General features: G+C 37.7%; 1 protein-coding gene across 2 annotated transcripts in view; it reads left to right on the top strand.

Moving 5' to 3' along the window:
• The first annotated feature begins 2369 nt into the window (after positions 1 to 2369).
• The window catches only part of KPNA1 (karyopherin subunit alpha 1), a 69215-nt gene continuing 44225 nt past the window's right edge, over positions 2370 to 27359 (top strand). Inside the window, exons 1-3 of one of the 2 annotated variants that reach the window (XM_040621322.1) lie at positions 2444 to 2558; positions 3541 to 3767; positions 25105 to 25238. In XM_040621322.1, the coding sequence (XP_040477256.1) occupies positions 3722 to 3767; positions 25105 to 25238 (180 nt within the window). In that variant the 5' untranslated portion in view covers positions 2444 to 2558; positions 3541 to 3721. Of the gene's footprint in view, positions 2559 to 3540; positions 3768 to 25104; positions 25239 to 27359 lie in introns of both variants that reach the window. The other variant, XM_040621323.1, reaches the window with a different exon arrangement.

Below are 27359 nucleotides of genomic sequence, written 5' to 3'. Positions count from 1 at the left end.
TTCTCATCTGGAGGCTTGACTGGGGAAGTGTCACTTCCAAGCTCTCTCAGGTTGTTGGCAGAATTCATTTCCTCATGGTTGTAGGACTGAGGGCCCTGGCTTCTTACTGGCTGTCAGCTGGAGGCACTCAGGTCCTAGAAGCCATCAGTAGTTCCCTGGCACATGACCCTCTCCTTTGGCAGTTCACAGCATGACAGCTCACTTCTTCAAGCCCATTAGGAGCATGTCTAGCCCCAGCCTGCTAAAATGAAATGTAATCATGGGACTAACATTCCATTATCTTTGCCATATTCTATTGGCTAGAATTAAGTCAAAGGTCCCACTCACACTTGAGGGGTAGGGATTAATACGGCAACACTAGGGGACAAATATCATGGGGCCATCTTAGAATTCTGCCTACCACAGCTAGTGAAATTAAAGAGGTAGTATCCTAGGATCTAGCAGTTTCCCTATATACACAAAGATGTGCGCAAAAATGCTCATAGCAGTATTGTTCGTAGTGGCAAAACTATTGTTCTACAATTTTAAAATTTCTCAAACTACAAAAAGATAAAGCCAGAGAGATATTCACTAATAAAACATGTTGTGTGGTAGGATGACATTTTTGTAAAAGTAACATATACATAAGAATTTTGCTTCAGCAATGGCCTACTGTTGTCAAACAAATCCTCCCACCACTGAGAATAACTGGACAAAATATAAAAACATTAAGGCATGAAGGAGTCACAAGGCAGTGAGAATTTGTGGGTCCAAGATCTGGAAGAAAACGGAAGCCATAAGGCTGACATTTGCATCACTGTTCCACCTGAGGTGATTGCTAAGTCTGAAAGCAGTGGCTGAGAAACTGAGTAGAGCTTTTGGCTGTCTCATGGGCCTGAGGAAACTGGGCCCAGAAAGAGAGTCTGGGCCAAGGAAGAAGGGCCCTAACTAGGAGTAAGGGTGAAATGGAAAGAAACTAGTTTTCACAAGACTAAAGTCCAGCTCTGAATAATCTTAGTTCCTGATTGGAATAAAGTGATCTCTCCTCTTATGCTAAGTGAAATAAGTCAAGCAAAGAAAGGCAATTATCATATGGTTTCACTCATTTATAGAACATAAGGAATAGCAGGGAGATAGGTAGGAGAAGGAAGGGAAGAATGAAGGGGGGGTAAACACAAGGGGGAATGAAGCATGAGAGACTATGGACTCTGGGAAACAAACTGAGGGTTTCAGAGGGGAGGGGCAGGTGGGGGATTGGGATAGGCCGGTGATGGGTATTAAGGAGGGCGTGTATTGCATGGAGCACTGGGTGTTATACGCAAACAATGAATCATGGAACACTACATCAAAAACTAAGAATGTACTGTATGGTGACTAACATAACAGAATAAAAAATTTTAAAAAAAGTTTTCTCTCCTCAGTTTACCCGTGATCAGGTATACTTGCCCCTAAGTCTCTCCCTTAGAACACCTTCCTTTCCCTAGTCCCCTTGCTCAAACTCAATTCACCCTAAAAAACACACTGTTCACCAGTGGAGAATGCTGATGCGGCAGGAAGAGATTCAGGACAAATGAAAATTTCATAGCCTAGGATTCAGTTAGTGTGTGGTCCTCCCTCCCACACTTATAAATGAATTAAGCTACCAGATTTCTTTCACGTTGCTTCTCTGCCAGTGCTTTAAAACAATTTGATAAACCATGTCACATATGAGACTTTCTATTCTGTGACCTCGGCTTGGCTGGCTTCAGTCCTTCTTTTTTGAAAGCACTGTTCAAAAAGAATTCCATCAAATTTAACAGTAACAATTATTTGTCCAAACTTTCGTTTGCGAGCACTTGGGAGTGAAGCAACTATTTATGTTTTACTTAATTTCTTAGTTATTTTTGATACTTCTCATACATTATCAGGCAAAAGGGAAGGGAGAGAACAACAGCAAAACACCCAAAAGCCTCTTCACACGTGCTGCCTGTGAATGCCTTAGACAAGGGCACTGACTTTTAACACTTTTACAATACTCCCTCAGCCTTCACTCATTCCATCGTTTATTTGATAAACGTGTATTAGGTACAAACTGTATTAGAGGCTAGTCATGGACAGGTGAGGCGAGGCGGGGCCTTCCACTTAGGAAGAGCTGTGATGACAGATTTGTACACATAACTTTGCAATTCAACCTAAGTACCGTCCCACGGTCACCCCACCACGATTCTCCAACCTTTGCCATTGACTGCGAATCTCCTCCTCAGTAAGATCTTCCCGATCCCCGACTGTTCACTGGTTCCCCCTAGCCGCTAGGACTTCCAGGGAAAGACGGGTAGAAAACTACACTTCCCGTTAGCCTCTGCAGCGGGGCAGCAGAAGGAAGTGCGCAGGCGTGCGGGCCGGCCCCCGCGCGCAGGCGCACTGCGAACGCCCGCTGAGCTGGGTCTCGCTGCTGGGTGCGCGGCGGCGGAGAGCGAGGCCTGGTGAGCACCGGCGCTGGCCGGCTGTTAGAGCTCGTGCGCGGGAGAGGTACGGCGGGCCGGCAAGCGAGCGAGCGGCTAACCCCAGCATCGGCACCGGGATCGGTTGCCTTGAGCCTGGTGAGTGCGGGGCCCCGTGGCTCTGGCCCCTCCCCCTCTCACTGGCGGATCCGGCAGTCCTCGGCGGGACCTGGGAGAGGCCCCGGGGCGAGGGCGGGCGCCGGCCGGGCTCGCGTTCCTGGGCCCGGGCGCTCGCGGAGCGTCCGTGCGTCACGGTCCCGGCTGCCCTAACGGCCGCGCGGCCGGCGGAGGGGAGGGTGGGGGTGGGGAGCGCTGGTGTGATCGCCATCGGGAACGCCGGTCCAGGCGAGGCGGGGCGGGGCGGCGCGGCGAGGCGGCGGGGCTGGAAGCGGCGCCGGGGACTGCGGGGCGCCGAGGCAGCGGGGCGGAGAGGAGGCGAGCGCTGAGCCTGCGCCGCGGCCCGGCGCGAGCGGGCGGGCGGGGGGCGGGGGTGGGCAGCGCAGAGTGCTGGGACTGAGGCAGGAGGGAGCAGGGGGCGCGTGTAGAAATCCTGATGGAGGTTGGAAGGGACCGTCTCGGGAATTCACAAGTTACAGCCCTAGCCGGAGCCGGTGGTTGGGAGGGAGGGGGGCGGGGGTGGAGACGGACGGCTGCAGTTTACAGATGTCATAACAACATGGGCCTGAAGCGGCTGACCGGGGTGTGGTAATTATAGGAATCACAGAACTTCGTCTGCATATAGTGTAAGTGGTTATGCGAGGGAAACTGCTAAGTATTAGATGAAGCGAAAATGGGAGGAGAAAACCGAAGGATGACTGGAGCCAGGGAAGTCGTTTTGAAGGAATGTTTTAGGTTGGAAAGGAAGTATTTAATGTGCCACTTTTAAGGGAAAGATTTCAAAATCATTGATTTTTTAAGTTTTAAATTCAGAATAAACAATTTGAAGTTTTTTTAAAACATGCTAATAAATAATATTCCTAACTTTTTCAGTCCTTTTTTCCTTTAAGAAACAGTTCCTTCAAAACCCCTGTTTCTCAGCAGTAGATGAGTAAGTGATTTTCCCCTCTCTTGTTGCTTTCAGGCTCATTCTTGACATTAACTTGTTCTTGTATTTGGAATATTTTGAAACGGATCCGGAAGTTGTTTCCCCTTCAAAATTGAGATGAAATTTTAACTTTACAAAGGAAAGTGATAATGAAGTTTATTGTATTTTTACTGAAATCATTTATTCTTGGGGGGCACTGTGTATACCTGATTGTAAGATGGAGGACTTCAGAGAAAGGAATGAACATTTGAGCCCCTTTCCAGGTATTGTGCTGAATACCCAGGGATAGTAAAACATCTAATCCTCACAGTAACTTTGAAGTAGATGTTAATTTTTTTGATTCTACCGACGAAAATGTAAAGGCCAGAGAAGTTGAATAACTTACCTAAGGTTTTCCAGCTCTTGTTGGAACCAGTCTTAGAACCCAAGATCACTGCCGTTTTAAGAATTATTTCTCAAAAAAAAAATTATTTCTCCTCTTCTTTCATACTTCTTCGTTGTATGTTTTAATGTTCATTCAGTGAATACTTAGTGATTGTGTGCTCTGAGACTAGAAACACAGATATGGCCAAAACACTTCACTATGTCATGGAAGTGATAGTCTGGAGGGTTAGACTAACATAATGAATACAGATATTAACTGCATGGAATTTTATCAGTTGTTATAATTGAGCAGGAACTGTAATGTACTCTAGTAAACAGCAGAGGAAGTTCAAATGGAATCAGAGGAGCCTTGAGGAATTCACAGTCTAGTAGAGAAACAAAACATATAGAAACCTAGAATAAACTAAATGACAGAAGTAAAAACCTCACCTGAAGTCAGTATACTTGCATTTTGTTACTTTAGGTCCTCTTCAGAGACGTGTGATTTAAAATTATGGACATTGACTTTTATCTAGGATTGGTACATAATAAAAGACAACATGAGGCACCTGGGTGGCTCAGTCGGTTAAGGTTAAGCTCTGCCTTCCGCTAGGGTCTTGATCCCAGGGTCCTGGGATGGAGCCCCACATTCGGCTCCTTGCTTAGCAGGGAGCCTGCTTCTCCCTCTCCCTCTGCCTGCTGCTCCCCCTGCTTGTGCTCTCTCTGTCAAATAAATAAAATCTTAAAAAAAAAAAAAAGACACATGAAAAAGTCTTTGTTGCCATCCAACACACTTTCTAATTTATCTATTGGTCCTTATAAAGTAGATACTACAGAGACAAAATTCTTTTTAAGACAAATTGATAGATGTTTTTTATTTTAAACAAATGACCGCTTTTCTTAGGTCATTTGTGTTTTGTAAGCCATCCTGTTGCTCTTTACACTTTGACTGTCAGGGGGTTCAGAGCTGTGTCCAATTTTTGTAATTTTCTTTAGCCTCAACTACGTTATAAACTATACCAGATAGTTTAGAATTTCTTTCAGTTGTTTCCTGGACTATTTTCTTTGTTCTTTGTTGCTCTCAATTTAGTTTCTACCTTTTCCCTTTCATTTGAGATTAAGGATTATATCTTGTTTTTAGCTCCATTGTTTTAGCACACTGTTTGCTAAATTAATGATTGTCTTGATGATTTATGATGTTTGTTTTAAGTCTGTCAGATTGTTTTTAGACATCTATATGAATACTTTGTATAAAAGCAATTAAGACTTTGGGCCATGCAAGTAAAAGTGACTTGACCTAGTGATAAAGGTAATTCCCTATTACTCAAAAGTCTTTGTTTTAAGATTGCTATACTCTGCAGGTATTATGAATTCAGCTATAATAATGGAAGAAAACGTTGGAAATGGTAAACAATTCAATTAGCTGATTGGGGCTGATTTCACTGTGTTCTTGCTGCAGTAAGCAGGAGATGGCCCCAGGCCAACGAGGGGCCAGATAGGGCCTGCATTAGAAAATTTTGAGGCCCTGCAGTGAAAGAGCAGGGATGAAGACTGATGGAACGTGCAGTACTGTTTTTGTTTTTGTCTTTAAAAGATGTTACAACCCCACAAAACACAGATCGAAGTGATAAAATGTTTCTGACCTAGTATAGTAGATTAATTAGGACAGTTCTTGAAAGCAGGCAATAATCCAGAATGTGGATAATAGGGATAATCTTCTTCACATAACAAGAATAATGCTGCCCTTCATATACAAAGATAAGTCTGCTTACTCATCGTGATTGATTTTCCAGCATGAGGAGGGATATGTGCTGAGTTGTCCATGAGTCTCTGTATTCTGACCAACAAGGCAGCTTGGGGCCAGAATGGGGGCTTGTAGCTAGGGAACAGAAAGACAGGCAGGAGGGACTGACATCTGTTGATGGATCAAGCATTACATTAAGTATTTTCACTTAATTATCCTTGCAGAACCACTTTGAGGAGGTGGTTACATGTACAGGGGTGGTTAGGTAACTTGCCCTACTTCACATAGTACGTGATGGAGCTGGAATTCAAACAGGGCTATTTGTACTATGTTCACATCAGCCACTGAAGCTTGATTTTGTGTTGGTTTTGCAATTTAGTCTCCCAAGCAGAACAAACTAGGTGTAGTTCATTTAGCATCATGAAATGATACTGTGAAGATCTAATTTACTAAAAGCTGAAGAAAGACTGTTCAAGTCCTTGCTTTATTGCCATTAAAAATACATTTTTTAAATTAGAATACCTGTATAAAAACAACTGCCGCCTGTCCTAGTCCCTGCACTTTTAGAGCCCCTCCTTTTTTAAAGTAGGCTCCATGCTCTCATGACTCTTGAGTACAAAACCTGAGCTGAGATCAAGAGTCAGATGCTTAACTGATTGAGCCACCCAGGTACCCCTAACTCTTTTTTTAAAATCTGTTTACTCTCATATTAATAATTTGCTTCTGTTGCTTTTTCTTGATATAGCAATTTCAGGCATTATCTATTGACTTTCCTCCATGTATACGTACTGCCTCTCCCATCCTCCCAATATTGACATAGTTCTTTATTAAGTCAATATTCAGAGTGTTTACAGAATTATAGCTATGTAAATATTCACAGCTGAACCATGTAGTGTTTTATGATGTCATTTCTTCTGTTAACCAATTTGTGTTTTTCCAGGAGTTAATACTTTTTTTCCCTCCCTTCATTTCCTGAGATAGCTGTCCTGGAACTCTCCGCCCTTTTAATGCAGTCTGGACTGGTTACTTTTTAGGCCTACTTGCCACCTGTTATCCTGGAACTTCTCTTTACATGACTCTTAAAATTCTCTTTGCCTCTCTTCTATATTGGGTCTCCTGTTTCCCATATTTTCTTAGCCTCCTGAGAAAGGATACTGGGGAAGTAAAAACTTTCTGAGTGCATGATTGAAATAAATCTCTATTCTGTCTTAACATTTCATCAATAATTTGGCTGGGTATAAAATTGTAGGCTTAAAAAGTTTGGAATCATAGCTTGTTTTCTTGCATTCCAGTGTTGCTGTTGAAGTCCAAAACCATTCAGATTCTTTCTTTGTGACCTTCCCATCTTTCTAGAAACTTTTCGGATATTATTTTTAACCCCTGAAATTTCATGATAATGTGCCTAGATAGGTTTTGTTTGGTGTTTTGTTTTGTTTTGTTTTTTTAGGGCACTCCATGGATGCTTACAAACTGGAAATTTGTGTCCTTTAGTTCTGGAAAAACATTTTTTACTATTTTTTGGACTTGAGGTAAAAAATTTTTTTAAGTTAATTATGCTTCTCAGTTCTTGATGTACGATCATCAGACCGTACAGGGTTCTCTTTAAATTTTCCTTTCGTTTCTAAGCCCTACTTCCCCATTACCGTTTTCAGCAGGTATCCACTGCATTGTGATTGATATATTTCTTGATTGTATATGAATCATTGAATCACGGTGAAATATGTCGTGGTGTGTGTGTATTTAGTTTATGTATTATGTTATAGACCTTGTTCTGTTTCTTACTTTTTTTGACTCAGCATTGTTTTGGAGACCTTTTTGTTTTGTGTACATACAGTTGGTATAATTTCCTAATATACATCTACCACATTTTATTTTTCTTTCCTACCTTTCTGGCATCAGAAATACACTGTGGTAAATACACTCTTACTTGTATATTATTATGGATCTGTGTGAGAAGTTCTCTGGGATATATACCTAGGAGTGGGGTTCCTGGGTCATAGAATAGTTTATGTGCTCACTAGACCTACAGGAGGGTTGTTGTTTGCCCACATCTCTGTCAGTACTTGGTTTTATTCAGCTTTCTAGTATTTGCCAGTCTGTTGGATATAAAGTAGGTATCTTATTTCAGTTTACATTCTCTGATTACTAGTGCGTTTGAGCATCTCTTGTATCCATTCAGGTTTTCCCTTTTGAAAATTGTTTCGCTCTTAGTTTCTCTTTCCTTTGGGTTGCTGTCTTTCTTTTTGATTGCAGAAGTTCCTTGTGGAATTTAGATTTGAACCATCTGTTGATTTTAGGCTTGGAAAATATATTCTCTAAGCCTATCGTTTTTCTGTTAATTTTGTTTATAGTGTCTTTCATTGAATGGGTATTCTAAATTTGATGCCTTGTTTCTTTGATAATCTCTTCCTCATCAGTTTTTTTGTTCGCTGTTGGGATTTGTATTATTTGGGTATTGGAACTCATAGGTTGTTCTTTTATTTTTATTTGATGTTTTTAAAAGATTTTATTTATTTGACAGGGAGAGAAAGAGTAGAAGCAGGGGGAGCGGCAGGGAGAGGGAGAAGTATACTTCCCACTGATCAGAGAGCCTGTTGTGGGTCTTGATCCGAGGACCCTGGGATCATGACCTGAGCTGAAGGCAGTCGCTTAACCGACTGAGCCACCCAGGTAACCCCTCATAGGTTGTTCTTTTAATTCTCTTTTTTTCCCCTCTTACTTTCCATCACTTAGTCTTTTTTGTTCTGCTTCCTAAGAAATTTCCTCAGTGTTAACTTCCAAACTTTCTATTGAGTTTTTAATTTCTATCCACATTTTAATTTTCTTAGAACTCATTCTATGTTATAGTATCTTTATATTATTTCATAGGCACTATAAGCCTTTTGAAGATTTTAATGATTTTTTTTTTTTAGTTTTTCTTTTCCCCCCTTTTGCTCTGTTTCTTTTAAGTTCCTTTTTTTTGTTTCTATTGCCGTCTTTTCTCTATAGAGGCTTTCCCCAACCATAATCTTACATGGCTGTCCATTCGTATTTAAGAGTGAATTGCCAGAAACTGAACTGAAAACTCTATAGGTGTGACTTGTTAAAGGTGGCCATTTATGGGAGGAGGGGACGCTCATAGGTCTTTTCTCTTGGGCTGGTCAGTTTCCTTGAGAAAGAGAACCTCCAGTCTCTTGAGGGCAGGTACACCTGGCTGCTATGTTTTGAGAACCTATCTTAGAAAAAGAGCTGGGGTTTTCATCGTTCATTGTGTTCGTGTAATCCTGTTTTCTGTGTGGCATTTCACTCCCAACTTACTGTACTGGAGACCTCCATTTTGGAGTCTCTTTAGTTTGATTTCTTTAGAGTAATTCTCTCCACAAGTGTAGGGTGGGCGAGGGATGGTTGCCTGGTTCTGAACAGTGGGGGAGGAAAGCAGGCTGTGATGACTGTTCTGTAGACTTTGAGCTAACCTTCTAGTTTTGCTCCCTCAACCTTCAGAGATGCCTGTGAAGCCTTCTGCTTGTGGGCAGTGTGAATCCGCTCCTTTGCAAGTGCTTAGGCTTTAGAGTTCTCCGCTTTGCTGGTATAATACCATTTGACCATCTGTTTTATATTTTCTAACAAAGGTTTGACATCTTATCATATGTGATCCTCTCCTTTTCTCTCTATCCTGTGGGTCATTCCTTTAAAAAAAAAAGTTATAATTTTAGTGTTGATCAGTCTACCAAATTTACCATTTTATTTCTTTATATGGACTTTTAAAAAAAATTTTAAGTACAGTTGAAACAATATTAAATTAGTTTGTAAGCTCTTTATTTTCTGGTCTGTTCATTCTTTTCACAGCATTTGATGGACTGCTGTATGCTCACTCCTATGTGTAGTGTTGAAGATTCAAATCAAAATATCTGAGGGGGACCTGGCTGGCTTGGTTGGTGGAGTATGCAGCTTTTGATCTCAGGGTTGTGGGTTCAAGTCCCATGTTGTGTGTAGAGATTACTTAAAATCTTAAAAAAATTAAAATTTCTGGGCATCGAGTTGTTAATATATCTTGGGAGGAACGGTACATCCTGTATGTGCCGCTGCTTAATTTGATATTTCAGTAATGAATATGAATTGGATTAAGGCAAGTTTGTGGTTTGTCTTTTTTAACATGAGGGAACTCGTTACACCATTTTTGGGAAAGATTTCTTAAAAAAAAAAAAATAATCCAAGGGGCTCCGGGTGGCTCAGTCAGTGAGTGGGAGTGTGGACTCTTGATTTTGGCTCAGGTCATGATCTCAGGGTCCTGGTATTGAGCCCTGCCTCTGACTCTGCATTCAGCTAGGAGTCTGCTCTCTCCAGGATTCTCTTCCTATCCTTCTGTCCCTTACCTTCCCCTATCCTCCCAATGGGCATGTGTTCATGGGCTCTCTCTCTCTTTAAAGATTTTATTTATTTATTTGAGAGAAGGAGACAGCATGAGCAAGGGGAGGGAGAGCAAGGGGAGCAAGAGAGAGAAGCAGCGGGAGAGGGAGAAGTGGACTCACCCCTGAGCGGGGAACCTGACGCAGGCAATCAGGACCTGAGTTGAAGGCAGATGTTTAACCGACTGAGCCATCTAGGTGCCCCTCTCTCTCTTAAATAAATCTTTAAAGAAAAACTAAAAAAATAAAAATTAAAAAAATCCAACTACATAAAAGGGAAGAGGTAGTTTTAAAGTATTCCATCAGAACTTTGATGAAATAGCAAAACATTGAGTTGATAAAATTCTAGCCAAAGGTAACGAAATGCAGTGTTTTCAGTGTTTTAGGTAGGCTGGGAAGCTTCACTGTGGTAAATATATGCTTTCAGCTCTACTTTTTGAAAGTTTTTCTTATTGTATAAATAGTATATTGCTTACTATAGAAAATTTGGAAGATATAGAAAAATAATATTAACTTGCTCTTAAAATTTTTGTATACCACTTTAAGTTATGAAGTATTTTTAAAGGTATAGAGAAAATATAAGTTGGGTTTTTGTTCCCAACATCCGGATTTTTCATATGTTAGTATTTTCTCATTTCTCAGTATGTTGTCATTTCCATAACCAAGCCCTCATTTTGGAATTTTTAGGTTTACAATTTTTCACTGTAACAATCATATTGCAGTGAACAGTCTTATACATAACTGCTAATTTTGTTTCCTTTGGGTATATTCCAAAAGTGGAATTACTGAATCCTAGGGTATGGATTTCTAAAATCCTTAGTAAATATTTTCCTTTAAACGTTTGGCTATTGAGGTCTTTGGGGAACGTTGAAAGTTGGGAACCCATAGATACTGGAAGGTGAGGTCAGAATTCAGGGTCAAAGGTTATAGTCAACTGAATGGAAGAAAGTTTGAAGCTGGGACATGAAAGAAAGTAGGTATTTCTATTAGATTAATGTGGTTAGAGCTATAAGATGGAACCAGAGATGAGACAATGAATCATGTCTGCAGCATTGACTTTTTAGAGGAGAGACTTAAGGCAGTGTTTTTCAGACTTTGCCCCTGCTAGAATGTCATTAAAATAAAGGAACTCTTTGAATTATTTTGTAGGAAAAAAAATGGGTAGGACATTTCCAATTTTACTTTTCTTCTCTAATTTTTATTAAAATCTTTTAAAAGGGCCTGGTACCAACTTGATTAGAAGTTGGTAACAAATGAGTATTAATATTCATAAATGAACTAAAAGCTTTTTTATACTTAAATTCATGTATGCTTATACTTATAAAGCCATAACTTAATTTGTAATCATACTTTTTTGTCATGTTTTCTGATAAAATTATGCTTAATTTATATGATCAATTAAGTAAATTAACTATATTAGCATTTTTTGGTGTCTCACAAAGAATATGTTGAATGTTAAATATTCCAAATTTCTAGTGTATGTTTGGGATTTACTGACTGGGTGGCTTAACTCAGCACACTAAATATATACTGTCTTGAATATAATAAAATATAAAAAGATCTACATTCAGTGTGTTGGGTATAGATTGGTGTAGAATGGAGAGAGTATTTATTGAATCAGTCAAGGCCAAGGGATCTTGTAGGACAAAAGTTCAAATTTGATTTAAGATGTGCTAAAGATTCATTTTAGGGCCTTAGGCATTGAAGTAATACAGTGAAAAAGGTGTTGAGATTAATCTGAGAGCTGTGTGAAGGATGACTTGAAGAGCAGATAGCCTGAGGTTAAGGAGGGGTGGGTTAGAGGTCTTGTGATTATATGGATATAGGAAGACAAGGACCTGGACTAGAACAGTGGCAGTGAGAATAGACAGGAGCAGATAAAATAAAGCACTTTGGATAGAGTAATAAGGAAAACTTGATAATTAAATGGACATGAAGGAGGAAGTAGAAGATTTCATTCTGGAAGAGTAGAGTGCATTTGTATTTCACCACCAATTTTGCATCTCGTTTTTAGTTTTATTGCTTTCTGGGCTTTATTTCCTTAGAAAACATGAAAAATTAGGCATAATGACTTTATTCTAAAGGCTTCTGGTTCCTGAGAGGGTACTTTGAAAAGTTACTGACAGTAACTTAGGTGTTTTAATTAATTGTCTAGGTGATAATATCCTAAAAAATATTTGATTAGGATTAACAAAATTTTTCATACTATTTATTATTCCTCTTATAACCCTCTGTAGATTTTGTTTCATTTCTTTATTATCAAAGTTCCTTGGAATCCAACTTAAGCCTACATTTCAGCTGTATTTTGCATTATTTTTCAGTAAAGCTTTTGCTCCATTATAGTGTTTTTCAGTTGCAGATATATATCAGAATTTACTTGGGAATCTTTGAAAGAAAAAACAAAATACCAGAGACCTAGTATATGCTTCAGACTTACTCATCAAATTCTTTGGAAGGACAGTTGAGGTGTCTGTTTTTTTAAAAAGCTCTCCCACGTGACAGATAAAGTCCCCTTTTTAACCCACAAAGTGGGGGAACCAACCATCAATATGAGTGAATACATATTTAAGATTTTAAAATATAGACTTTATTTTTTAGAGTACTTTTAGGTTCGTAACAAAATTGAATGGAAAGTAGAGTTCCCATGTACCCTACTACCTTCCCCACCATCAACATTTGCATCAGATTGGTACATTTGTTAAAATGGAACCAATACTGGTACATCACTATCATCCAGAGTCCATAGTTTACATTCAGTTTACATTCATTCTTCACATTGTATATCTGTGGGTTTTGACAAATGTATTGTGACAGATATCCACCATTATAGTATCATTCAGAATAGTTTCTAAATGCCCTAAAAATCTTTTCTGCTCTGCTTTTCATCCCTCCCACCCCACAAACCCCTGGCAACCACTGATCTTTTAACTGTTTACATAGTTTTGCCTTTTGTAGAATGTCATATAATTGGAATCATACCCATGTGTTTTTTCAAAAACGTTCTCAATGTGACAGATACCCTGTCCCCCACAAAAAGGCAGGGAGGAGGGTATTATATTAAATAATCAATCTCATTAATGGATACTGGTATAGAAATTTTTCTTTTATGGTTTTTTTTTTAATTGAAGTAGAGTTGACACATTACATTAGTTTCAGGTATACAAGGTAGTGATTCTACAATTCTCTAACTGTGCAGTGCTCACCACAAGTGTAGCTACTGTATGTCACCTTACAACATTGTTACAGTACCATTGACTATTCCCTAGAATAAGTCATCAGTGTGACTTATTCACTCCCTGTCTGAAAGCCTGTATCTGCCATTCCCCTTCACTTCTTTTGCTCATGCCCCCGACTCCTCTCCCCTCTGGCAAACCACCAGTTTGTTCTTCATATTCATGGGTTGGGTTTGCTTTTTGTTTTGTTTGTTTGCTTGCTTTGTTTTTTAGATTCCACATATAAGTGAAATCATAGGGTATTTGTCTTTCTCTGAGTTATTTCACTTAGCGTGATACCCTGTAGGTCCATCTGTGTTGTCACAAAGTGGAAAGATTTTTTTTTTTTTTTTTTGGTGGTAGAGTAATAGTCCGTTGTGTATATATATACACACCATGTCTTTTTTATTCATTCATCTATCGATGGACATTCAAGTTCCTTCCATATCTTGGCTATTGTAAACAATGCTGCCATAAACATAGGAGTGCATCTATCTTTTCAAATGAGTGTTTCCATATTCTTTGGGTAAATACCCAGTAGTGGAATTATTGGATCATTTGGTGATTCTATTTTTAATATTTGAGGAACCTCCATACTGTTTTCTACAGTGGCTGCACCAGTTTGAATTTTCACCAAAAATTCAAAAATGCATGAGGGTTCCTTTTTCTCTACATCCTCACCAACAGTTGTTATTTCTTGTCTTTTTGATACTATTTTGACAGGTGGTGGGTAATATCTCATTGTGATTTTGATTTGTGGTATAGAAATTTTGGAGAAAATATTAACAGAGAATTTAAAAGGATGATACACCATGACCAAATGTGTTTATTCCAAGAATCAATCATTCAGTATTAAGAAATCTATTAATATCTCACCATATTTAAAAGGTCAAAGTAAATAAACTTGAGCATTTTAATAACCACCAAAAAAAGTCATTTGATAAAATTCAGCACACATTTCAGGTTTTAAAAACTAGTAAAATAAGTTTGGATGGCTGGTACTTAGATGTCATTTTTTAATTTTATTTATTTTATTTATTTATTTTTAAAGATTTTATTTATTTATTTGACAGAGAGAGAGACAGTGAGAGAGGGAACACAAGCAGTGGGGAGGGGGAGAGGAAGAAGCAGGCTCATAGCGGAGGAGCCTGATGTGGGGCTCGATCCCATAATGCCGGGATCACGCCCTGAGCCGAAGGCAGACGCTTAACTGCTGTGCCACCCAGGCGCCCCTAGATGTCATTTTTTTTTAAAGAGTATCTCAAAACAATACTGCAACACAACTGGAGCTCATAGATTGCTGGTAGGAATGCATGATGGTACAGCCACTTTGAAAAACAGTTTGACAGTTTTATAAATTTAGGCATATTCTTACCATATGACCCAGCAGTGTCATCCTAGGTTTTTACCCCCCAAAAATGAAAATATTTGTTCACACAAAAACCATATATGAATGTTTATAGTGACTTATTCATAATCACCAAAAACAGCAAGCCATCCAAATGTCTATCAAGTGGTGAATAGATAGTTTGTGGAATACAATGAAATACAATTCAGCAATAAAAGGAATGAATTACTGATAGATAAAACAACATTGATGAATCTCAAATTAGTTAATACTGACTGAACGAAGCCACACTCAAAAGGCTACATACTGGATGGTTCCATATATTTTACTTTCTGGAAAATGCAAAACTGCAGGGACAGAAAATACGCTATTGAGTGCCTGGGGTTGTGAAGGGAGTGGATTTACTAGAAAGAGACCTGACAGAACTTTTCATAGTAAAGAAAATGTTCTCTATTTGTGGTGGTATTTACTTAAATGTCAAGTTTTACTATATGTAAATTATAAATAATACTTAAGTAAACCTGGCTTTTAAAAAAGTACCCATATATCATGTTTAGTAACAAAACATTAGACATAGATCAAAACCAGAAATGAGATGAAAATGCCTGCTCTAACCTTTGTTGCTTAACATTGTAACTTTGTCCTGGAAGTACTAAATATTTTAAAATAGGAAGTGAAATGGAATACAAACATTAGAATGAGGAGGCAAGGAGCACCTGGGTGGCTCAGTCCTTAAGCATCTGCCTTTGGCTCAGGGCGTGATCCCAGAGTCCTGGGATCGAGCCCCGCATTGGGCTCCTCCGCTGGGAGCCTGCTTCTTCCTCTCCCACTCCCCCTGCTTGTGTTTCCTCTCTTGCTGGCTGTCTCTCTCTCTGTCAAATAAATAAAATCTTAAAAAAAAAAAAAAAGAATGAGGAGGCAAAAGTTACAATTTTTTAGAGATATTAAATATGGAGAGTGTCAGCTGAAAGTACCAAACAGAATTCAGTGGCTGATTTAATTCATTGGCTGGCTTAAAAAATTAATATATGTATAGTAATGAGTAATTTTTTCATATATAGACAGTAGCCAATTAGAATATAATGGAAGGAAATTTCGCATTTATCATTGCCACAAAAAAGATAAATGTAAATACATATTTAATTATTGATCAAGAAGACAGTATTATAAAGATGTTGAGTTTCCTTAATCTATGATTAAAATGTTATCTGAATATCCAGTGACTCTTTGTTTTCTTAAGATGAAAAAGATTAGGGACGCCTGGGTGGCTCAGTCAGTTAAGCATCTGCTTTCAGCTCAGATGGGATTGAGTCCCGCGTTGGGCTCCTTGCTAGGTGAGGAGCCTGCTTCTCCCTCTGCCTGTTGTTCCCCATGCTTGTGTGCGCACGCTCTCTCTCTCTCTCTCTCTGACAAATAAATAAATCTTAAAAAAAAAAAAAAAAAAGACAAAGGATTGGATTAAGGATTCTTAAATTTTTTGGCCTGGGAACTTCTTTACACTCTTAACTTATTGAGGACCCCAGAGAACTTTTGTTTATGTTGTTGTTTTATACCTGTTAATATTTATTGTATTAGAAATTAAAACAACATTTTAAAACACAGAAATACACAGCATACGTTCCATTAGGCATCAGAGTGATGATGTCATCACGTCATGAAGCTTCTGAAAAACTTATGAGTGAAAATGAAAAAGAAGCATATATAATGTCTTAGTATTATGAGAATAGTTTTCACGAGAAGCATTTTTTCACATGATATTGTCAAATATGGAAAAGTTTAAATCAGTCTTGAGTTAACGGTAGTGGTGGGGAAGTGATGCACTCATATTCACTGGTGTACATTGGTGCAGTATTTTAGGGGGTACTTTGACTATCAGAATTTTAAGTGCACATACTTTAGATCTGTAGGTTCCACTGTTTAGAGTTCATTATTGGCTATAATTGCAGAATATATGCAAATACATGAAGGAGAATATTGGTTACAACATGTGATGGAAAATTGGAGACAAGCTTAATTGTCAGTGATGTTTAGGGTCTGGTCATTATGGTATAAAAATTACTATGTTAAAAAGAATTTAACTCTATAGGCATTGTATGGAAGGTTGTCTAGAGTTGAAGCAAAAGTGCAGAATTGTGTGTGTAATTTCCCATCAGTGTACAAAAAAGCCAAAAGGATATGTGTATACTTATATAACCAGTTTTTGAAAGGATATGCAGAGAACTTGATGGTGGTTACCTTTAGGCGGAGGTGTACATCTTCATTTATCTGTTTATATCCTTCCGTATGGTTTGTTTTTTTTGTTTTTTAACATGAGCCTTTTTGTAATTCAGAAGGGAAGAATATTTCAGAGGCATGAGAACACTATATGGATGATAGAAATTATTAGTTTGAGCGATGGATCATTTGTCAGTTCTCAGATACCACAATTTAACAGAAAAAGAGAGAAAACAGGTGCTAGCATTTCTCGTGTCTATGTACTTTCGAAGGAACAGTTGCTCTAATCAAATACGACTTATTGCTGTTCTTCATCAGTTCTATCTAATGTCTGTCCTTTAATTTGTACTCTTCTGTTTTGTGGGTCTTTCTCTTTTAACTTCAACTGCTGACATTTTATCTATCCTTCACAACCTAGCTGAAACACCATCTTCTCTATGGAACTATACCTCATCAGTTTAGTCAGAGGAGATCTTTTTTTGAAACTTTAGAGCTATTTATAGCCATTTCTTCATTACACAAATATCAGGTATGAGCTATATATGGGCTAGACAGTAGGAGTATGCTTTCATCTTCTCTTCACCTTAGAAGGTAATATCCCCGTTGTGCAAATGAGGAAGCCAAGGCTCACAGAAGTTTGGTATTTTTTCTGCATCCCTGTGCTAAGAAGTAAATTTGAAAACAGAACTTTAAGGCCGGCTCTCTTCTGTGGACTTGCTTCTATGTCACTTTAATAAAAGGAAGCAAGTGAATAGTAGTTTGTATGAGCATTTCTTTCCTTTCAGATTTTTTTATATTTGAAATTTTTTTTGCACTAATTTCAAGCTGATAGGAGTTTCAAGAAATATACTAAGGTCCTCCTTTTGCCCTTCAGCCCCATTCCTCAGTTGTTCATTTTGCCTTTTACTCCATTTGTTTTAGCTCTTATTCTTTCTCTCTGTATATGTGTATTCATAACATTGTGTTCCCTTAATTGTGTGTCCCTCCAGTTCCATGTTGAGTACAGGCTTCCAGTGACTGAAGTCCAATCGGTTTTTGGTATTGTTAAACTATGTCTAGGTCTTGCCCTGTTACGGTAGGCTTTCTCCTTTCTTTGACCTAAAACTTCTAATTTTTGAACTTGCGTCATCATTGTAACACTGCTCTTACTATGCTGTGTTGTGATATTTCAGAGCCAAAATGCTGCTTGCTTCAGGAATCCACCTTTTTTCTCTAGATAATTTCTTAGCACCATTAAGTGATTTCTTCATAATTATTCGCAAATTCTCATTTATGTTCCCTCTGCCTTTCAGTCTGATAAAGCTCAATCTGACAAAATACCACCAGGTGTATATATTAGTCTGCTTGGGCAGCCATAAAAAGTACCACAGATTGGGTGGCTTAAATAACAGAAATTCATTTTATCCCAGTTTTGGAGGCTGGAAGTCCAAGATCATGGTGCCAACAGGGTTGGTTTTTGGTGGGGCTTCTCTTCCTGAGAGTGTGGATGACTGCCTTCTCACTGTTTCCTCACACAACCTTTTTTTGTGTGTACATACGGGATGGGGTTGAGGGCAGAGATCTCTGGTGTCTCTTCCTCTTCTTGTAAGGACACTAGTCCTACTGGATTAGGGCCCCACTCTTACGAACCCATTTAACCTTAATTACCTCCTTAAAGGCCCTATATCCAAATGTAGTCATTGAGTTAGGGCATCAGTATATAGTTGGTAGGGGGGAGCACAGTTCAGTACCTAACAGTTGAACATCAGGTTTATAACCAGGAACCTAGGTTCATATGCTTGCTGTATCTTGTATTAAGTGTGTAACCCTGGCCAAGTCACTTAACCTTTTTTAGCATCCTGAATCCTTAACTGTAAAGGATGAGAATAATTCTTGCCTTATATGTTTGTTAAGAGATTCAGGTAAAATAGATGTTGCAACATAGCACATTATAAATCAAATGATTCTCAATCCAGGCTTGCAGTAAAATCGTCTTAAAAATAACTTTTGTGAATTCCAGCCTGACGGCACAAGGAGCTCTACAGACCCACTCCCTAGTAAAAACTTGGACAAAACTTGAAAAAACAACTATTTAAAGCTTCTGGAAATGGCCCTAGGGCATACAATAAATGAGGAGCTTCCAGTTGGAGGGAAGGTTTTCTTGGGAGGAGCAGGACATCAGGATTTCTCACCCTGCTCCTGGCTGCCTGCTGCTGAGGCTAAGTTGTGGGTGTTTGTGGTGGAGAGGCAGAGGACTATCCTCTGTCCAGTCCCCACCTGTGGAACAGAGGCTCTACCTGGGTGCAGAGCTGCTGGGAGTACTGGGGAATAGATCATCTTTTCTGTTTTATAAGGTGTTGATTTCCTGTCCGAAGAGACAAGCTGAGAAGACCTCAGGCTGCCACCTACCCTCAACAAAATATTCTGCTCCTACAGGAGGGAGCTCTGAGAGAGGTGCGCTGTTGTCTGCACCCCCAGCTTGAGGGTCTGGTTCAGAGATTTGGTTGGGTGGTTAGGGGGAGAAGCAGGTCATAAAATATTTCCTAATCTCTTCTTCAAGGGATTGTCTTCCAAGGGAGCCCAGATAAGAAAAATAGCTTACTTCTCAGCAGAAACAATGGAGGTCAGAGGCAGTGTAATAATATATCCTAAGTACTCAAAGACAAATACAGTCAACCAAAAGTCCTATGTATCCAGCAAAGCTATCTTTTAAAATGATAGTGAAATGAAGATTTTTCCCAGATAAACAGGAACTGAGTTTATTACTAGCAGATCCACGTTGCAAGAATGCTAAAGGGAGTTCTTTAAGCTGAAAGCAAGTGATCCCAGATGGTAATTTGAATCCATAGGAACAAAGAGTACATAATTCAAGGTAATTATGTAATTTTAAAAGAGAATATAACTACATATTTTTTCTCCTTTTTACTTAAAACTGATTTAAAAAGCAGTTGTGTGGGGTCTGTGGGTGGTGCAGTCAGTTAGGCTTGCAACTCTTGGTTATGCTCAGGTCACAATCACAGGGTTATGAGATGGAGCCTTGTGTTGGGCTTGCGCCTAGCATGGAGTCTGCTTCAGATTCTTTCTCCCCATGCCCCTCCTGCTTGTGCTAGCTCTAGCTCTCCTTCTCTCTCTCTCTAAAATAAATAAATACATCTTCTAAAAAAGCAGTTGTATAAAATAATATGTGTATAATGTGTTCTTGGGTCTATACGCTGTAGAAATGTAGTATATTTGTAATGTATCTGTCAATAGCAGCATATAGGTAGGTGGAGGCAAAGCTATATCAAGCTAAGGAAATGACTATAGGTGATAAAGTCATAATTATAACATAGTGCATGTTGGATTTGTAACAGTAAATGTAATATGTATCACAACGGTGCCATCAAATGGAGGAAAAGGTAATAGAACTATATAGCGTAACATTTCTGTATCTTACTGGAATTAAGCTAGTGTAAGTCTGAAGCTGCTGTAAGTCTGAAGTTAAAATGTATATGGTAAGCCCTTGAGCAGCCCCTAGGGAGAAAAACAAAAACAAACAAACAAAACAGTGAAAAGGTCATTAAAGAAATTTTAGTGCTTCATTAGAAAATACTCAATGTAAAACAAGCAGTCAAGAGTAATAAAGGAGCAAAAAAAAAATTAGATACATAGAAAATAAAAAAACAGTCATAAATCAACTATGTAAGTAATAATATTAAACATGAATTGATTAAACTATATAATAAAAAAAGGCAGAGATTGTCAAAGTATCCAACTATATGCTCTTTACAAGAGATGTACTTTAAGTTGAAAGATACAAATACATTGAAAGTATAAGGATGGAAGAAGATGTATTATGCAAACAACCACCACAAGAAACCTGGAGTGGATGTACTAATATCAGAAAAAATAGACTTTATTTTATTTTATTTTATTTTATTTTTTTAAATATTTATTTGACTGAGAGGCAGCGAGAGAGGGAACACGAGCAGGGGGATGGGGAGAAGCAGGCTTCCCGCTGAGCAGGGAGCAGGATATGGGGCTCAATCCCAGAACGCCGATCCCAGAACGCTGGGATCATGACCTGAGCCAAAGGCAGGTGCTCAACGACTGAGCCACCCAGGCGCCCCAGAAAAAATACACTTTAAAACAAAAAATGTTACTAGAGATAAAAAGGGATGAAAGAGTCAATCCACTACAAAGATAAAAGTTACAAGTATATATGTACCTAATAACAGCACCGAAATACAAGAAGTAAAATCTGACAGAAATGAAGAGAAAGATAGACAATTTAGCAGTAATGGTTGGGAGACTACAATATCCCACTTTAAGTAATGGACAAAACAGCTAGGCATAAGATCAACAAAGAAGCCACACCATAAACCAACTAGAGCTAGCAGACATCTGTGGAACACCACTGCCACCCAGCAACAATAGAATATATATATTCTTCCCAGTGAATGTGGGACATTTTCAAGGATAAACCATAAGCTAGGCCACAAAGCAAATCTTAAAAGGATTGAATAATACGAAGGTTGTTCTCTGACCAAGTGGAAAGAAATTAGAAATCACTAACAGAAATTTGGGGAACTCACAAATATGTGGAAATTAAGATATTCCCAAATAACCAGTAGGTCAAAGAAGAAATGAAAAGAGAAATCAGAAAATAGTTTGAGATAAATGAAAATGAAGTTACCACTTAAGAAAACATGGGATACAGCTAAAGCAGTGCTTACAGGGAAACTTCAAGTAATAAATGCTTATATTAAGAAAGAAGGAAGATATCACTTAGATCAACAACTAACGTTCCACCTTAAGTTACTGGGAAAAAAAAGAACAAAGTAAACCTAAAACAAGCAGAAGGAGGGAAATAATAAAGATGAGAGTAGAGATTAATGAACTAGAAAATAAAAAAAAAAAATTAAGGAAACCAAAATCTGCTTCTTTGAAAAAAATCAACAAAATTGGCAAACCTTTAGCCAGATTAACATAGAAAAAAAGAGCACTTAAATTACTTGAATCCGAAATAACAGAGGGAACATTACTGCTGGGATTACAAAAAATGGAAAGGATTGTAAAGGAATACTATGAACAACTGCATACCAATAACTTAACAGCTTAGATAAAATGGAGAATTTTTAAAATATTTATTTTTGAGAGAGCAAGCATGAGGGGGGGAGGGACAGAGAGAGAGAGGGAGAGAAAGAGAATCTCAGGCAGACTCTCTGCTGAGTGTGGAGCCCGTCACAGGATTCGATCTCACAGCCCTGAGATCATGAGATATGACCTGAACCGAAACCAAGAGTCGGACACCCAACCAACTGAGTCACCAAGGCCCCCTAAAATGGACAGATTTTTAGAAAGACAGCTGCTGAAACTGACTTACATAGACAAACTGAATAGACCTTAGCAAGTGAAAAGATTGGTTTAATCATAAAGCTCCACCCACAAAGAAAACCCCAGGCCCATGTGGCTTCACTGCTGAATTCTACCAAACACTTAAAGAAGAATGCTAACTCTTCCTAAAAATTGTGAAGGGGAACACTTCCCAACTTATTTTATGAAGCTAGTATTAGTGTTACCCTGATACTAAAGACATCACAGGAAAACTACAGACCACTCTCTCTTATGAAGATGAACACAAAAATCCTCAAAATACTAGCAAACCTAATTCACCAGCATATAAAAAGAATTTTACACCAGCACCAAGTGGCATAATATCCCAGAAATGCAAGGTTAGTGTAAAGTTCACAAACCAATTAATATAACGTGTCAGGAAATAAAAAACAAAAGTCACATTGTTCTCGTGATAGACACACAAAAAAATTGACAAATCCAACACCCTTTAAATGATAAAAACACTCAAAAAACGAGGATTAGAAGGGACCTTCCTCAACATGAATAAAGACATACCTATGAAAAATTCAAAGATAACATCATACTTAATGGGGAAAACTGAACACTTTTTCCCTACAATCTGGAATAAGAAAAGTGTCTGCTTTCTCCATTTTTATTTGACATTATATTAGAGGTTCTAGCTATGGCAATTTTGGGAAAAAAATAAGGAAAAGAAAGAAAAATACACAAAGGCCTCAAGACTGGAAAGAAAGAAACAAAACTGTCTCTGGCAGATGATTATGATTTTGTATGAAATGTCTTAGAAAATCCTAAGGAATCCGCTAAAAAAATATTAGCACAATACACAAGTTCAGCAAAGTTGCAAAATACAAAATCAGTATACAAAAATCAATTGTATTTCCATAGACTTGTCATGAACAATCCAAAAGTGAAATTAAGAAAGAAATTCATTTACAATAGCATCAAAAAAATGAGAATAGGAATAAATTCAACAAAAGAAGTATAAAACACTGAAAACCACAAAATATTGTTGAAAGAAACTAGAGAAGATCTAAGAAAAAAGTATCCTGTCTGTGGATTGGAAGATTTAACATTAAGATGGCAATACTCCCCACATTGACCCACAGATTCAGTGTAGTCCATATCAGAATCCCAGCTGACTTTGTAGAAATTGACAGACTGATCCTAAAAATCATATGGAATTGCAGGGTGTCTAGAAGAGCCAAAACAGTCTTGAAAAAGAATAAGATAGGAGGACATATACTTCCTGATTTCAGAACTTACTACAATAATGTCAGTCAAAATTGTGTTGAATCAGCACAAGCGTATACAAACAGATCAATGGAATAGGAGTGAGAAATAAAACCATATAGATGTGGTCAATTTGTTTTTCAACAGGGGTGTTAGGACCATTCAATGGAGAAAGAATAGCCTGAATTCAACAAATGGTGCCTGGAACGAATGGGTAGCCATATGTGAAATAATGTAGTTGGACCCTTACCTTGTACCGTAAATAATAATTAACTCAAAATAGATGACAGACCTAACTGTAAGAGCTAAAACTTTAAAACTCGTAGAAGGAGACTTAGGATTAAGAATCCCTAAGTATGACACTAAAAGCATGAGCAACAACAAAAAAAATAGATTAATTTGGACTTCATCAAAATTAAAAACTTTTGCGCTTCAAAGGACACCATTAAGAAAGTGAAAAGAAAACCTATAGAGTGAAAGAAAATATTTAAAAACTATATATCTGATAAGGGACTTTTTCTTTTCTTTCTTTTTTTTTTTGTAAGAGATCCGTTAATTTTTAGAGAGAGAGCACACAAGAGGGATAGGGAAGCAGACTCTGTGCTGAGCAGGGAGCCTCACGTGGGCCTTGATTCTGTGACGCTGAGATCATGACCTGAGCTGAAACGTCAGGAGTCAGATGCTCAACCAGTTGCTCCACTCAGGCACCGCTCTCATAAGGGACTTATATCTATAATATATAAAGAATTCTTGGGGCGCCTGGGTGGCACAGCGGTTAAGCGTCTGCCTTCGGCTCAGGGTGTGATCCCGGCGTTGTGGGATCGAGCCCCACATCAGGCTCCTCCGCTATGAGCCTGCTTCTTCCTCTCCCACTCCCCCTGCTTGTGTTCCCTCTCTCGCTGGCTTTCTCTCTCTCTGTCAAATAAATAAAATCTTTAAAAAAAAAAAAAGAATTCTTTTAATGATGAAAAAAAGACTTTAAAAATGGGCAAAGAATCTGAATAGACTTCTTTTGTTTTAATGGAAGATATACAGTTAGAAAATAAATATGTGAAAGGGCAGCAGACACCAAAAATTGTGATAGTGGAGAAATTATCAGCCCTCATACACCGCTGGTGGGAACGTAAAGTAGTGCAGCACTTTGGAAAAATAGTTTGGCAGTTCCTTAAACGATGAAACAGAGTTACCGTGTGACCCAGCAGTTCAATTCCTAGGTATATGCCCGAGAAAAATGAAAATATACGTCTACGTAAAAACTTGTCCACAGATGTTTATGGAAGCAGTATTCATAATAGCCAAAAAGTGGAAAGAACACAAATGTCTTGATGAGATATAAAATATAATGGGATATCTCGTGTGATGGGATATTATTCAGCCATAAAAAGGAATAAAGTACAGATATATGTTGCAACATAGATGAACTTTGAAAATATAATAAGTGAAAGAAGCCAGGCACAGAGACCACGCGTATGATTCTATTCATATGAAATGTCCTGAAAAGGAGTGATAGCCAAATGGTACAGTTTCTTTTTGAGGTGATGAAAATGTTAAAAAATTGACTGTGGTAATGGTTTGCCCATTGATGTGAAAATACGAAAGCTGTTGACTTGTACATTTTGATAAAGCTGTTAAAAAAAATAACCATTTCTGGTGTCCTTATTCAGTGAGGTTGGGCATGTATATGTTTAAAAGGCTGAGCTGTTAGAATAACAGCTCTTTACCATAAGCCAAGCTTATTTGTTCTCTTCCTTTCTCTCATTTTTGTAGAAAACATGACTACCCCAGGAAAAGAGAACTTTCGCCTGAAAAGTTACAAAAATAAGTCCCTGAATCCTGATGAGATGCGCAGGAGGAGGGAGGAAGAGGGACTGCAGTTACGCAAGCAGAAAAGAGAAGAGCAGGTAAATCCTTTACCGTTATTCATTTATTTTGAAGAACTTAATTTTCCATTTTAAGCCTGAAACCACTTTATTTTAATTTTGACAGTGTTAGGTATGTGTGTGTATGTAAATATATATCCCCGCCATCATAAAATCAGTGCGTTTTGGGGAGTGGGGAAGAGGAGGTGATGAAAAGCAGAATACAAGAATAAAGAAATCTCTTAGGTTCTCGTATTTGCAGTACAACGACTCTTTAATATTTTGGCCTATTTGTTTTTAGTGTATTTTATTTTTTTAAAGTTGCTTTTTTAAAACTTGCTGAAGATTTTATATGTGCATGTTTTTAATGAATTATCAAGTGAATCTTTAATATGAAAATTTGTAAACTTACAGAATTAAAGGATAGTGAACTTCATAAACTCATCCGTTGTATTCAGTAATTGTCAATAATTTGCTGTACTTGCTTCATGTCTGTCTTTACATTTCTTTATTATATCCTATTTTAAAGCAAAAATCTCAAGAATATGTCTTTTTACCCCTGAACTAATTCTGTATGATTCATTAGGACATTAATTTTTTATTTCTTTTTTTTTTTTTTTTTTAATTTTTGGTCATTTTTAACTCGAGAACGTCTGAACATCTACAGGATTGGGACTAACTCTCATGTTACCTTCCTCTAAAAATGCCTAGAATGAATGCCTAGAATTTCTTTTGGCAAAGAAATTTAAAGACACTTAGGTGACTTTTTTTTTTTTTTTTTTTTTTTTTTTTTTTTTTTGCTAAGGAGAGACTTTTGAGCTTGGAAGGACCATTTGATCCTCACGCTACAAAAGCTCCATAAAAGGCAAATGAATGAGTCACAATCTTTCATACCTGAGAAGTAAGGTAATCTCATAAATATTTTGCAGTTATAGTGAGCTGGTCTCAAAATACACTGTTCTTTTGAGTAACACTGCACTGGAAAATCCAGTTTTGGTTAAAGTCCAAGAGTACATTACAACCTCAATTTTTTTTGTTTTTTTTTTTGTTAGGGCTGTAGATGTTTGACTCAAACACTTATTTTTTGGGAAAGAGTTTGTAATATTATAATAGAGTTTATATCAAGTGCAGTAAATTTAGAGTTATCACTTATTCATAAAAGGATGAGTTTTTCTGGGTTTCTTGTTACCTCTTTTATTCATCTCTGTGTCTTATTTGAAATGGAAACTTTTCTTTGAATTAACTTTTGTATTAGCTTCTATTTTGGAGGCAAATTCAGAAATCATCATAATATTGTTACATATTTATATTTGCATATGTGAATGTGAATACATGAATATATACACATGAGCCCAAGCATAGGTCTAAATATAACTACCAGCTTATGCATCATATTTGGCATAAAGCCAGTTGAAGATGTAATAATGATCTTCTGCCATTAACGGTGTTCATTTTATTCTCTTCTTGGTGATGGGTGATGTCATGTAATTAGACTTTATTATAAAGTTTATATAAGTAAAATAAATTTTTCGTATTCACTTACCTGCCTGAAGACCAATGGTCTGTATCCTTAATATAGCAACTGGCAAGTATGGCCCCATGTATTGGACTAAAAATATTTGTGGTTGAAATTCTATCATGTTCATCGTATGAGATCTGAAATTGTGCTATGGCTTTAATAAGTTTCTATGATAAGTTTTTGGAATATTGCTCTATTTAAAATCTTAATTTTTTTATTTCGTATGTATTATGTAGAGAGAACTGGTAAAACCAGGCAGGCTTCTTAATATCATAATAGTACTTATTTCATGCCTACTTTGTAAAATAGTAAATATCAGTAAAATATAGATTCATTACGTACTGTTTATATTTTCACAGTTTCTTTGTCATCGGGAAAAGTCACAAGCTTAAGCCAGCTGAAGAGGTAGATGTGAGGGTAGCACAGGAATTGATGTTGCCAAGTGCACAAAAAATAACTGCATCTTTGAGGGCTATCCTTTTATCAGATTAACATTTAATTTTTGTTATATCTAGGCAGCACTTTATAAATGTCCTCTATCCATTTGGCACTTACAGACCAATCTAAAATTTATTTTTGGCAAAAATTTTACTAGTTGGTGTCATTCTGATTGAACCAGTACTTATAAATATGAATTAAGCAGA

The sequence above is a fragment of the Ursus maritimus genome, unplaced genomic scaffold (genome assembly GCF_017311325.1).
Source record: "Ursus maritimus isolate PB19 unplaced genomic scaffold, ASM1731132v1 scaffold_4, whole genome shotgun sequence".
NCBI classification, from domain to species: Eukaryota; Metazoa; Chordata; class Mammalia; order Carnivora; family Ursidae; genus Ursus; species Ursus maritimus.
This window is presented reverse-complemented; position numbering and strand designations above follow the sequence as displayed.